This window comes from Miscanthus floridulus, chromosome 9, assembly GCF_019320115.1.
Source record: "Miscanthus floridulus cultivar M001 chromosome 9, ASM1932011v1, whole genome shotgun sequence".
Lineage (NCBI taxonomy): Eukaryota > Viridiplantae > Streptophyta > Magnoliopsida > Poales > Poaceae > Miscanthus > Miscanthus floridulus.
In genome coordinates, this window is record NC_089588.1 from 135,380,237 (window position 1) to 135,394,287 (window position 14,051).

Consider the following 14,051-nt stretch of genomic DNA (forward strand, 5'->3'; position numbering starts at 1 on the left):
AGATTTTTTAATCTAGTTTTTTAACAAATTTATTTGGAGACACAAATGTTGTACATATTTTGTATAAATTGAGTCAAAGTCGTGGCACGGACACCGAAAACGACAGTTAAATTGGGACGGAGGGTGTAGAGCCCAGCCCATGGGTGTGTAGGTCACTCAAAAGCTTCACTTCACCCCAATCGGCCAATCCCAGCAGCACCCAACAGCAGAATGGTGGATCAGAACGATGCGGAGTCCGGTGAAGCTAGGAAGAAGAACCCGCCATCGATATCGCCAATGGAGTACCAGCTGAAGAAGTACCTGCTGCTACTGGCCACCCTGGTGGCGACGGTGACCTACGCGGCGGGGCTCAACCCGCCGGGGGGTTCCTGGCTGGAGGACGACACCGACACGCCGTCGGGCTCGGGCGGCGGAGGTCGACGGCACTTGGCCGGGGACTCCATCCTCCGGCAGACCAACTACATCCGCTACATCGTCTTCTACTGCTTCAACGCCATCTCCTTCGCGGCGTCGCTCGTCGTCAGCCTCCTCCTCCTCCTCCTGCACAGGGGCGACCAGGGCTGGCTGCTCAAGCTCACGCGGGCGATCATGGTGGTCGACCTGCTCGGCCTCATGGGCGCCTACGCCACCGGAGGAAGCCACGACAGGTTCACCACGGTCTGCGCCGCCGGGCTGGTCGGCGCCACCTTTGCCTGCATCATCTTCGTCGTCCCCTGCATGATATTTAAACAAGACACGGCGGCGGCGGCGGCGGCGCGGGCATCGCAGAACGACGGCCACGACAATAACGACGACCACGAGCAGCAGTCCAAGCACGAGATCCTGCTGGTGCTCGCCATCTTCGTGGCCACCATCGCCTACGTGGCCGGGCTGAACCCACCGGGTGGCTTCTGGCGGAGCACGGAGGAAGGTCACCACACCGCCGGCGACCCCGTGCTGCAGGGCTTCCATCCGATCCGCTACAAGTTCTTCTTCTTCAGCAACACCGCCGCCTTCGTAACGTCCCTGCTGGCTATCACCATCACCGCCCACGAGAAGGTGGACCTCAAGGCTGTCAAGGTTCCGCTGTGTGCGCTCATCATCACGGCGATCTTGGGCCTCGGCGGCGCCTACGCCGCTGGGAGCTGCAGGGACAGCAGGCACACCGGCTACGTTCTAGCCCTAATTGTCCCAGTTCTTGGCTGCATCTTTCTCCAACGGTTTCTTGCCATCAAGCTGCGACATCACTTCGGCTTTGGTAGCGGGTATGCAGTATTTGTCTTTATCTTTGGCAAGGGTAGTTTACATTTGAAGTTGAAATTTCCTTTGGAAACCACGCATTTACCAGATTCGAACTAAACTTCTTGATCTTTACTAATTCAAACTTGTTGATATATCTTTAACAAAAACTAGATACGCCTAACCAGGGTTTTCAATTTCGGTATTGCAAAAATTTCGGCATTACAAAAATTTCGGCCACCACCGAAACTACCGAATTTCGCAAAATTTGGCCGAAATTTCGGCGAATTTTTTTTAGAGACTAGCACATGAAGTATGTTTTTTTCTAAAAAAAACATTTAAATCTAAACAAATATTAGTATGATTTATGACTACATATCTATTGAATACAAAAATATGCAATATAAACAATAAAAAATTGAGTCTAAAGTTATATAACACATGTATTAGTGTATTACAAAATTTCGTATTTTTCTTTCGGCCACCACCGAAATTACCGAATTTCGTGAAATTTCGCCGAAATTTTGAACCTTGCGCCTAACTAGATAATCAACCAATAATGTGCTCCTACACTGGCTAAAATCTCAGGTGACATAAGTGTACATTAAAAGTTTGTGAACAAATTTAGAAACTTTTTTTAGATAACGGGAGTTCCGGCTTAAGAGGCATCGCTCCAACAGAATACAAGTAGGAAACAAAAAAGTGTTCAACATTATTGACCAATACAAAATCTTAAAGGCCATCCATGAGAAGCAAAAAAAAACTCCATTGATCTGATTTCTAGAAGTTTCCACGCAGAAATTAACCAATCCTTTTGGTCATTAGTGCGCTGCAACAGAGCCCATAAACGAAGCCTGTGTGTCCCCCCTGACACTACGGGAGAAGCAAAATTTGCCGAGTGCCGGAGGCTTTGCCGAGTGTATTTTATCGGGCACTCGGCAAATACGGTCTTTGCCAAGTGCCAAATAAAATACACTCGGCAAAAAAAAACACTCGACAAAATTCGTCTTTGCCGAGTGCCTTTTTTCTGGCACTCGGCAAAGATGTATTTTGCCGAGTATTTTTTTCGGCACACGGCAAAATGCGTCTTTGCCGAGTGTCTTTTTTCTGACACTCGGCAAAGATGGAGTTTGCCGAGTGCCTTTGTTTTGGCACTCGGCAAAGAGGCATTTTGCCGTGTGCATTTTTTTTGGCCCTCGGCAAATCAGTTTTTCGAATCAATTTTTGAGGCCCTAAATGAATTCAAATGAAAAACTTTTCAACTACAAAGTTGTATAACTTCTCAAGATCTACAAAGTTTATTTTGGTTATTTCTTCATTTGACAAAGCGACAATAACGTTGTTCATAAAATCTACATCTCTCATATCTCTCATATTAGTTTCATGAAAGTAGAAGAGAGATATATAAGATTTGTGAACAATGTTAGTACCACTATGTCGGATGAACAAATGAACAAAATAAACTTTGTAGATCTTGAGAAGTTATGAAATTTTGTAGTTGGCAACATTTTGATTTAAAATCATCTTGTCATGCAAAAACGACGTTTGAATTTGAAAATTTTAAAATTTGAATTTTTCAAAAGACCTCAGATGGAAAAACTTCCTAGATGAAAATTGTAGATCTCCAAAAGTTATGAAACTATGTAGTTGACAACTTTTTGATTTGAAATCATCTTATCATGGAAAACTACGTTTGAATCTCTCAAATTTGAAATTCGAATTTTTCAAACGACCTCGGATGGAAAAACTTACTAAATGAAAATTGTAGATCTCAAAAAGTTATGAAACTTTGTAGTTGACCACTTTTTGATTTGAATTCATTTAGGGCTTCAAACAAGCAATTTACTCTCAGTTTGCTGAGTGTCTTTTTCTGACACTCGGCAAAGATGGGTTTGCCGAGTGCCTTTGTTTTGGCACTCGGCAAAGAGGCATTTTGCCGTGTGTATTTTTTGGCCCTCGGCAAATCAGTTTTTCAAATCAATTTTTGAGGCCCTAAATGAATTCAAATGAAAAACTTTTCAACTACAAAGTTGTATAACTTCTCAAGATCTACAAAGTTTATTTTGGTTATTTCTTCATTTGACAAAGCGACAATAACGTTGTTCATAAAATCTACATCTCTCATATCTCTCATATTAGTTTCATGAAAGTAGAAGAGAGATATATAAGATTTGTGAACAATGTTAGTACCACTATGTCGGATGAACAAATGAACAAAATAAACTTTGTAGATCTTGAGAAGTTATGAAATTTTGTAGTTGACAACATTTTGATTTAAAATCTGAAAATTTTAAAATTTGAATTTTTCAAAAGACCTCGGATGGAAAAACTTCCTAAATGAAAATTGTAGATCTCCAAAAGTTATGAAACTATGTAGTTGACAACTTTTTGATTTGAAATCATCTTATCATGCAAAACTACGTTTGAATCTCTCAAATTTGAAATTCGAATTTTTCAAACGACCTCAGATGGAAAAACTTCCTAAATGAAAATTGTAGATCTCGAAAAGTTATGAAACTTTGTAGTTGACCACTTTTTGATTTGAATTCGTTTAGGGCCTTAAACAAGCAATTTACTCTCGGTTTAATATAATATATGAGGATAGATAATGGAATCTAGACACAAGTGATAGTGTAGTACAGTGGTAGAGCAGCAAAGACGCTAGGGAGAGGTCGTGAGTTCGAATCCCACCGGCCGTGTTAGCCGTGGATTTTGTGCAAAAAATGCAGCGACCTCGATGGAGGCGGGCGTGCGCTGGCCGATGGTGGCCTCCCCCGAAAAAAAAATCGGGTTTTTTTGCTATTATTTTTGGGTTTTTTCGCATTTTTATTTTGCCGAGTGTAAATCTTTGCCAAGTGGTTTTTCGGCACTCGGCGAAGTCTTTGCCGAGTGCCCGACAAAAAACACTCAGCAAAGTTTGTTTGCCGACTAAAATTCGCCGAGTGTCGTTTGCCGAGTGTCGACACTCGGCAAACCCTTTGCCGAGGGTTTTTTAGGCTTTACCGAGTGCCCCTGGCACTCGGCAAACCTCCTGATTCCCGTAGTGTGAGGAGTACCTACAAAATGTTTTTGTTAGGCCATTTTTTAACACAAAATCATTCCTACTAAACCAAATTGCCCAGCAAACTACTGCAGCTCCTGTCAATAACAAAGACCTAAGATTTTGACCCCTTGCTTAGTCCAAGAATTAAACAGATAATTTATATTCGATGGAGGTTTGATGCCTAATACAAAGTACACAGGATGCCACAAGGCTTTGGCATAATGACACTTGAAGAAAAGGTGTTACATAGTTTCTAACTTACTGCAAAAGCAACACAATTTACTACCATTCCAATTTCTTCTAGCTAAATTATTCTTTGTAAGAATAATCCCGCATTTAAAGTACCACATAAAAATTTTATTTTGAGAGGCAATTTCAAATGCCAAATTTCTTGTGTGACCTTAACTCCATTATTGACAAGATAACTATACATAGATTTGACCGTAAAAATGCCATCTTTGTGAAGACCTCACACCCATGTTATCCTAAACGCTAAACGGTAATTATTCGGTCACCCTTCGTTTTGTGTTTAGACCGTTTAGATGGTGTTTAAACGAAGTTAAATGGCCTAAATGGTTTTACACAATATTACCAAAATATGCATATTTATTGATGTAAAATCAATTTATTCTAGCATTTATACATATTTATGCAAGTAAAAATCAATTATTTAGTATGTATATATATTTATACATGTAAAAATAATCAATTATACATATTTATGCATGTAAGAAATCAGGCATATATATTCATGAATTTAATAAACTTAAGTATACAAATTTATGCATGAACAACTTAACTGTATTTACCATGTGTTCGCCTAAACTCCCGTTTAAACAGTCGTTTAGCCCATTTAAAACTGTTTACCTCCGTTCCGTTTAGGGCGTTTAGACCGTTTACCCCCGTTTTTTGACCGTTTAAACGGTCAACCGTTTAATTTCCGAATACCCCTACATAAAACAGCTTGCCACCGTTTACCGTTTAGCGGCCGTTTAAACGGCCAGGTTGTTTAGGCGAACACTGCCCCACACAAAAGAATCCAAACCCTCATTTAAATTAATAAAAGTCACGAAATGGCCTCTAGCCTAGTGGTTAGAGCACTTGAGTAGCATCCAACATGCCTGGGTTTGACTCTCCATGGGACAAAATTTAAACAGATCTAGTATAAAAAAGTTATTAAAAATAGGTTGGAGTTTCCCCGCTGACTTTGGTCAAAAAAATTAATAAAAGCCACACTAGCAACAATATTGTGCCAGTCAGTTAGCCTATTGCCCACTAAAGATCTTTTGAAGGAGACAATGACACTGAAATCTCAATCCCATTACGATAAATTCAGCAATTATTCTATATATTTCTCCATCTATATTCATAATTTTCTCGTTGTATTGGACCTTCTCATGCGTGTATTCAATATTTGTTTATTTGAAGGTTATAATTTTCTCGTTGTATTGGACCTTCTCATGCGTGTATTCAATATTTGTTTATTTGAAGGTTTTGCTTAAGCTATGTCAGCTCTTAGTTGCTAATTAAGTCTAGTGACTTCAAAAAACTAGATTTGGGATTTTAATCTTTGATCTTAATTCCTGAAATCTTTTGACCCATAAGTTAAGTTAAAGCTATAAGTAGTTATTTTGTAGTTGTTACAATGGCATAAATAGTTATTTTCAGCATGTAACATGATTCTCTATATTCTAAACTTGATCTATGAAAGGATTATGTGTATCAAACTATCAATGTAGATGTCCTTTTAAACTATCAATGTAGATGTCCTTTAAAAAAACTATCAATGTATATGTCGTTTTAAAAAAACTCGGTCTGTGGGTGGAAGACGCACCCGAGCATTGTGCTTTAAGGTAGAAAGACCTCTCATGCACGCCGAGGAAATCCCCGAACCCCATGCACCGCCCTTACACAGTGGCACCATCGCTCTGTGAGTGGGCTGGTCTTTAGACCTGTGCTTTGTAACGTAGGACAGGCGAGGCGATTTTTTTAATTCTAAAGTTATAATTTTTATATGAAGTAACATTGTACATAGTTTATTATTATAGGGTATTAATATGATTTAAAATAAATTGTTAGTGCCATTGGTATGTGATTTGGTAAGGGGACATTTTTCATGATTGAAAAACTATAAAGTTATGTATTTATCTCTTATACATGCATGTGTATATGTTTGGTATTCATGGTAGCACGTAGCACACATCATGTAGGTGGGCAATTTATGTAAAAGTATTTAGGGGTTACTTTATGCTATTTTTTTATAATGTCATTGTTTGATAGTTTAGTTGAAGATTTGGGTAACTTTTCATTATTTTTCATAACGGAAAGGGTGTGTAATTTTTTTTTTGAAAGGGGTGTGTAATTTTTTTATAAAAATGAAACAAATACAATGGTGATTATTATGGCAATGATAGTTCAAGTTATTTACCGAATTAGTCGCCAAGCATTTCTAATTTTTTTTAGATTTTTCATTAGTATCGTTTTGTCACCAAATGATAGTTATGTATTATTCTAGATTGCAAATTTGTAGTCATCTACTATTTGTGCAATATATTTAGGTCAACGAGCAGTGGAGAACACAATGATCTGGAGAAGCCTCGTGAAGTCATTCAGCTGCTCGCCACTCTCGCGGCGACGGTCGCGTACCAAGCAGGAGTGGATCCACCTGGCGGCGTCTGGGCTGACACCGGGGAGGGCCACATCGTCGGAGACCCGATCCTCCTGACGACGCATCCGGGGCGGTACAGGGTCTTCTTCTACTTCAACTCGGCGGCCTTTGTGGCGTCCCTGGTCATCATGGTGATGCTGCAGAGCGAGCGCCTCGTGAGAGGGCACGCGCTGGAGGCGGCCATGATCCTGGACCTGTTCGGCCTCATAGGCGCGTACGCCGCTGGCAGCAGCAGGGACACGAGCACGTCCATCTACACGCTCGCCATCGCCGGCGGCGTCCTTGTCTACGTGGTGATCCACATCGTGTTCTTTACGCTAGACCACCATCCCAGCAGCAAGAAGCAGGGCGGCGAGGAAGCTAAGAAGAAGGAGGATGTGATGGAGAAGAAGCGCGAGGTGCTGCTGCTCCTCGCGATCTTGGCGGCAACCCTCACCTATCAGGCTGGCTTGACGCCGCCGGGCGGCTTGTGGGAGAACGATAGCTCCGGGCACCGCGCCGGCTTCCCGGTGCTCCTGGACAAGTACCCTCGCCGTTACAAGGCCTTCTTCTACTGCAACGCGGCGAGCTTCATGGCGTCCGTGGCGCTCATCGTGCTCCTCCTCAACCCAACCCTTTATGCGCCGGGCATCAGGTGCTACGCGCTCTTTGTCTGCATGGTGGCTGGCATGTTCGGCCTCATCGGTGCATACGCTGCCGGAAGCTCCCTGCATCTGGGAACCTCCATTGTTGACCTGGCATTGGTTATTGCGGTTTTCGCAATCGTAGTCTATGTGGCCATCATCCGCCATGGTCAGCAAAAGAGGCAGCCGAAAAGTCAAGCCGCAGAAGATAGCAAGAACGACCAGTCCTCAACGACGACAACTCAAACACATAGTCAGTCTTCAGACGACCGAAGAACTCCAGAGCAGAAACCAGATTTGAAGAAAGAGTTGGACATGATGATGGCCAAGTACCTGATGCTGGTAGGGATACTGGCTGCCAGCGTCACCTACCTCACCGGCCTGAAACCACCGGGTGGCCTGTGGAGGGAGGACGGCGCCGGGCACGACGCCGGCAACCCGGTCCTCTACGACGTCGACAGGCATCGGTACAACGCTTTCTTCTACAGCAACTCCACTTCCTTCATGGCTTCCATCACCGTCATCGCCCTCCTGCTTTCGCGGATGATACTTGGAAGCAACAAGCCTCTTTGGCCCATGCACACGGCCATGCTGCTGGACATGCTCGCCCTCCTGGGAGCCTACGCCGCAGGCAGCGCTCGGGACTGGTGCACGTCCAAGGATGTCGCCCTGCTTCTCTTCCCTATACTGGGCTTCGTTTTGCTGCTCTTCTTCTGGAAGAAAGAGCCACAATCTGCCGCCACCCAACAGAATGCTCACTCCTAGTGCAGCCCACACTCCGCCTGCTGGCCAACATGGACATGCTTAACACTGATCTATCTGCTGTTATTGTTGTGAATATCGTCTGCTGCTTGTTTGATTTAATTTAATAAGCTTTCTAGCAAAGTGTTTAATTGTAGCATACTTTCTAATAAAGTTGGAAACTTGGATTCCAAGGTGTGTGCAGAGATGTCGAGTTGTTTGCTCCCTTATGTATTCATTTGCTATATAAGAGAATAATATATAATGAACAAAAAGCATCTACGGATGTCATTATGTGGAACCAAATTAACATGTATCTACTTGTCGATGTAAATCATTAGGTAGCAAGTCGATATAAACATTGACATCCTGAATTCAAATATCTCAAGAGTAAGCATTTGGCAGTAAGTCGATATAAATCATGCGTAACCATAATATAGTTCAATGCAAGCTACCAAACGGTTTTATCAACTTTAGCACTTAAATCACGCAAATAGACGGTAATGGGGCCCTTCATTCACCTAAACCACTCCCAACATCATTGGATGTGTTTTTAGAAGAAGACAAAACGGGCCAGGCCAGTTTGAGAACCGGCCTTGGCCGATTTTACTGCTCGACCACAAGCGCACAGGGAAAACTGCCCTGAGCCAGTTTTGCTAGGCTTGCCCCCTTTTCTTCTTTGGCTGTGGTCCCTTTTGGATATGAAAATTTCATCTACTGGCCCTGGGGGACCTGTTCAGTGTACCTGCATCTACGATGTCATATTACAGACGCGTCTCAATTCCACATCACCGATCAGGGTATCTCTTTTGTGCAGTTTTGGTTTGGCGGTAATCTAAAATCAATGGCTTCATGCCTTCATCAACGCTTGTTGTCGTAAGATTACTTATCCTATCATGGCGATTCAGGAACTGTATTTTGCTTTGCTAGCCGCTTACAGAACATATTGAGCTGTAGGGTAAATTGTTGTAGGATCCTGATCATGTCTCATCCACTTCTATGTCCTGCTCTGTATATTGATGGCGTCATTATTTTCGTCATTAATGGTCAATGGCCATTTTTTATGTTGTTTGTCTAGTACATCCTTTTTTATTTATCTGTAGTCATTTATGCTTGTCTCGATCTTCATCCCTGCTATGTTTTGTAAATTCATTAGCTTTGACTTCAGTTCTCGCAAAATTTGCAATTGTATACCCCTGCTCCTTGGAACATGGGGTACATAAATTTGTGAGGTAGTATGTCACACCCAATTTTAAGGATAAAATTAAATGCACAAAACTCGTGTATGCCTAGGGATCAGTCACACACATAAACTGACAAATTACATAAAGTATCATCACGGTGTCTCTTACATCAGATCCATAATATAACTTAGTCTTACATCACACAGTGGAATATAAAAAGATAACTCTCTCGTGGGACTTCATCACAAGGAAGGTCAACTGGTTGACCACAAGCCTAATAATCCTCAGGAAATTTCTCATACCCGTTGTCATCTGTTACCCATCCGGGATTTTTATCCAAATAAAGAAATAAACAAGCGTAAGTACTTCCCGTACTTAACAAGATAACATGGGGTTATGTAGCTCAAAAAGGACGACACTGGTTTACTGCAGTTAGCACTTTTAGTAAGTCCAGATTTTATTATCAAGTTTAATCAAGTTATGCTTAAGCTCCCATTTGAACCCACTTAATCAGATATCAGCATCATTTGGATCATATCATCATAAACCATTATAACTGAACAACAATGAGTATCCAATTATTCTGTGAGTTTTCTGGGCCGCTCGTGACCGTGAGCACAGCTGTTATAACAGTTTGTTACCCTCTGCAGAGGTGGTGCACATTCACCGCGAGTCGTGATTCCCATATGCCCGGGTTAATTACTCCCATGTCACTGCCAAGGTGAGCGGGCAGGGTACACTATGAAGCCATTTCATAGGTTTCTCCAACAAGTTAGGGCCGCTAGGTTTCCTCGGCAGGCAGATGTAGGAACCCCCCTTTCCTATGGCACATATCCATCGCGGCTATACACATGGGAATAGAGGCAGCCCAATACCCAACGTGGCAAGCCCCTTTTGCGCCATAAAGATAACCTCTAACAAGCTAGAAAAGATCCTATTACTGAGCTAAAGTCAGAGCCATATGACTCTCCCGGTTGCAATGTCAGTCCTAACTTTTGCCGACAGATAAGTCCTTATGGAGGGCCGGGAGCAACATGATTAAAAGTCATTTGCACCTTCGCCCTATGGATCAGTTGTTATAAATCATGTTATACTTTTAGTTCCATAGAACCATTCACCATCATGTAGATCATGTTCAGTTAGAGCACTAGCAATCTACCCATATGCAATTAACCCATAGGAGTCAAGGGAACAAGTCATCAAATGACTAGAATGTCCTTATGGTTATCAAAATTAGACACATGCACATGAGTAAATGATTAAAGTGAATAGGACATCAAGGTAGGCCCATGCTATACTTGCCTTGGTTCACAAACTCTTGCTGGTCCTGCTGGTCGTCGAAGAACTCTTGATCTCCAACATTCTTCTCACCGTCTGAACATGACCAACACGGCAACATACAACATTCCAAAGGCATTCATACAAAGCAAACAATCCTACAGTTAGAACAGTACACCAACAGTATAGAAAACAAGATAAAATGTTTATAAAAAGAACCTATGTCTCGCTACGATCATGTCAACGCAAAGTTCACTAAAATCGGAGCTAAAACGTGAAAGTTATGAATTAAACAGGGTTTTCTGTAGCACTTTATGTAATTAAAACTAATCATCAAATTTAAAATTTGCAAACTTGATTAACAGTGGTACTAACACGTAGATTATGAAATTACGAAGCTAACGCAATTTGAACGGATCAATTCGGAGCTAAACGACGATTTTATAAGCAAAACAGTACAAATGGTATTTCTGTAAATACTGAAAACGTACTTTGGACTAAAACAGTTTAGTTTACGTTTTCAAAAGAAGAAAGCGTACTCGGGAATTTGCGCTATGGACTACGGGTACAATTAAGCAAAAACAGGGGGGCTCTTTAGCAAATCCACCCACGAAGGGGTATCGGCCTACGTGGGCCGTCGATCAAGCAACGGACGGCCTAGAACAGATGGGAGGGAGAGGGAAGGGGCGCCGGCGGCCGGCACAGTAGCTCCGGTGCGGCCGAGCCATGGACGGCAGTGAGAGCTCACCGGCGTGCGGGAAAACAAGGCCTACGGGCCTCGGTTTGTGAATCCGAGAGCACCAGGAGAACGAGAGGGTGGGGGGAACTCGCCAAGGCCGATACGGCGTCCGGAGAAGAGGGCCGAGGCGGCGGTCGCCATGGCCGGTGAGCAAGAGCTCACGGGCATACGCGGTTAGAGCCCTAGAGGCCGCGGTTCGTCAAATTGAAAGCGCCGAGAGAGAGAGGGGGGGGAACAAGGTGAACCTCACAGCAGGGAAGAATGGGGTCGGAGACGGCTTAGGGACGACGGACGACGCGGATGGCGGACGGCGGACCACGGCGTCTTCAGAGCGGCGGTTGTAGCCTCTGTTGCGCTCGGTGAATGCGAAGAAGAGGCAGGGAAGGCAGCAGGGAGTGCGCGTGGAGGGGTTCAGCTTCGTTTTAAACAGGTCGTGGAGCGGGCGACGCGCCCACAACGCGAGAAGAGCGGGCATGGAGCGGCGGTTGCTCCAGGCGCGCGCGGGCGGTTGCGGGACGCGCGGAAGGAGGTGGGGGGAGGAGCTGACAAGCAGGGCAAGGATGGCAGTGGCTGCGGTGCAGGCAGTTGAGGCGCGAGCTAGGCCGGTGCGGTGCTTCGCGCGAGCTGGGCCGCGGGGAGGAAATGGGCCAGCAGGCCGGTTGGGCCAGCGGGAGGGAGAAATGGCCTGCGGGCCGAAACTGAGGAAGGGAGGGAAGGGAAAAGTAATTTTTTTTCTTTTTCCAAATCAAATTTCTAAATGTATTTTCAATAAGTTTTGAATCCTTTTGTGTTTAAATCAAAAACCACTCATCATATTAAATACAATGCTTCAGCATGAGTGCATCAACATGTTACTAACCTTATATTTGATTTTATTTTCACAAAAAATATTTCTTTCCTATATTTCAATGTTCACATAATAACATAATTAAATCGAATTTTCTTATTTCAAAAAGACTAAAATTTTGGGTGTTACAATTCTACCCCCATTAAGATGAATCTCATCCCCGAGATTCGGGTGATTGCTTACTCAAATAGTTGGGGATAAGTCTTTCTCAGATCCTCTTCTCGTTCCCAAGTAGCCTCATCCTCTGTATACCGATTCCACTGCACCTTGTACATCTTTATAGTTTGGCTTCTTGTAACTCTTTCGGCAGTTTCCAAGATCTTTATCGGATACTCTTCATATGTAAGATCTTCCTTAACAGCAAGTTCTTCCAAAGGAATCTGCTCTTCTGGTACCCTCAAACACTTTTTCAATTGGGAAACATGGAACATGTCAGTGCACACCTGACAAACTCTCAGGTAGTTCCAAATGATAGGCTACTTCTCCACGTCTCTCTAGGATCTTAAAAGGTCCTATATACCTTGGTGCTAACTTTCCCTTCATATTGAATCTTTTCACACTTCTCATTGGTGACACCTTCAAGTACACATAATCACCAACTTCGAAAGTCAGCTCTCTTCTGCGAGTATCAGCGTAACTCTTCTATCGGGACTGAGCCACTCTCAAATTGTCTCTAATCATTCTCACTTGTTCTTCCGTGTCTCTAAGGACATCGGGTCCAAACACTTGAGTTTCACCAGTCTGATTCCAGAACAAAGGCGGTCTACATTTACGTCCATACAGCGCCTCGAAAGGTGCCATCTTGAGACTCTTCTGGTAACTGTTGTTGTACGAGAACTCTGCGTATGGCAGACTCTTATCCCAACTATCACCATACTGTAGTGCACAAGCTCTCAACATATCTTCCAAAATCTGGTTAATCCTTTCAGTCTATCCATCAGTTTGCGGGTGGTAAGCAGAACTAAAATTTAACTTTGTCCCCAAAGATCTATGTACTTTATGCCAGAATTGCGATGTAAACTGAGTGCCTCTATCCGACACAATCTTCTTGGGAACACCATGTAAACACACTATTCTTTCCATGTACAACTCTGCTAACCTTGCACCCGTATAGGTAGTCTTGACTGGTAAAAAGTGAGCAACCTTGGTGAGTCGATCCACTATTACCCATATTGAATCATAACCTCTTTGAGTGCGGGGCAAACCTATGATAAAATCCATACCAACTTCTTCCCATTTCCATTCAGGAATCTTCATTGGTTGTAACAACCCTGTAGGTCTTTGATGCCCAGCTTTCACTCTTTGACAAGTGTCACACAAAGCCACATACTCTGCCACATCTCTCTTCAAACCATACCACCAATATTTCTCCTTGAGATCCAAATACATCTTGGTACTTCCGGGATGTATGGAATAAGTAGACTCATGGGCCTCTTGTAGAATTGCATCATGGATAGCCTTCACTTCAGGTACACATATTCTTTTCTTGAACCAAAGAGTACCATTCTCATCCATCCTGAATCCTAGTGCCTTTCCAAGCACTACATTCTCCGCTATCTCTTTTAGTTTTTCATCCTCCAATTGACCTTTGCGTATCTCTTGCTCCAATGTAGGCTCTATCACCAATTCCATTGCATTAGTGACAAAACTCAAGTTGAGATGCTCCATTTCAGCACATAACTCTACTGGCATAAATGTCATCCCAAGTCC

At 43.2% G+C, this 14,051-nt stretch overlaps 1 protein-coding gene across 1 annotated transcript; it reads left to right on the forward strand.

Moving 5' to 3' along the window:
- The first annotated feature begins 210 nt into the window (after positions 1–210).
- On the forward strand, positions 211–8,317 carry LOC136481029 (uncharacterized). The gene is made up of 3 exons (XM_066478416.1): positions 211–1,244; positions 6,820–7,805; positions 7,860–8,317. The coding sequence occupies exons 1-3, from the start codon at positions 211–213 to the stop codon at positions 8,315–8,317; spliced, it is 2,478 nt and encodes an 825-aa protein (XP_066334513.1).
- Positions 8,318–14,051: the final 5,734 nt, after the last annotated feature.

Bases quoted from the DNA above. Each gene is read 5' to 3' on its own strand.
- LOC136481029 (XM_066478416.1), top strand. From the start codon at position 211: ATGGTGGATCAGAACGATGCGGAGTCCGGTGAAGCTAGGAAGAAGAAC. The intron at 1,245-6,819 runs GTATGCAGTATT...CAATATATTTAG, and splicing joins CACTTCGGCTTTGGTAGCGG to GTCAACGAGCAGTGGAGAAC. The intron at 7,806-7,859 runs GTCAGTCTTCAG...ATTTGAAGAAAG, and splicing joins GACGACAACTCAAACACATA to AGTTGGACATGATGATGGCC.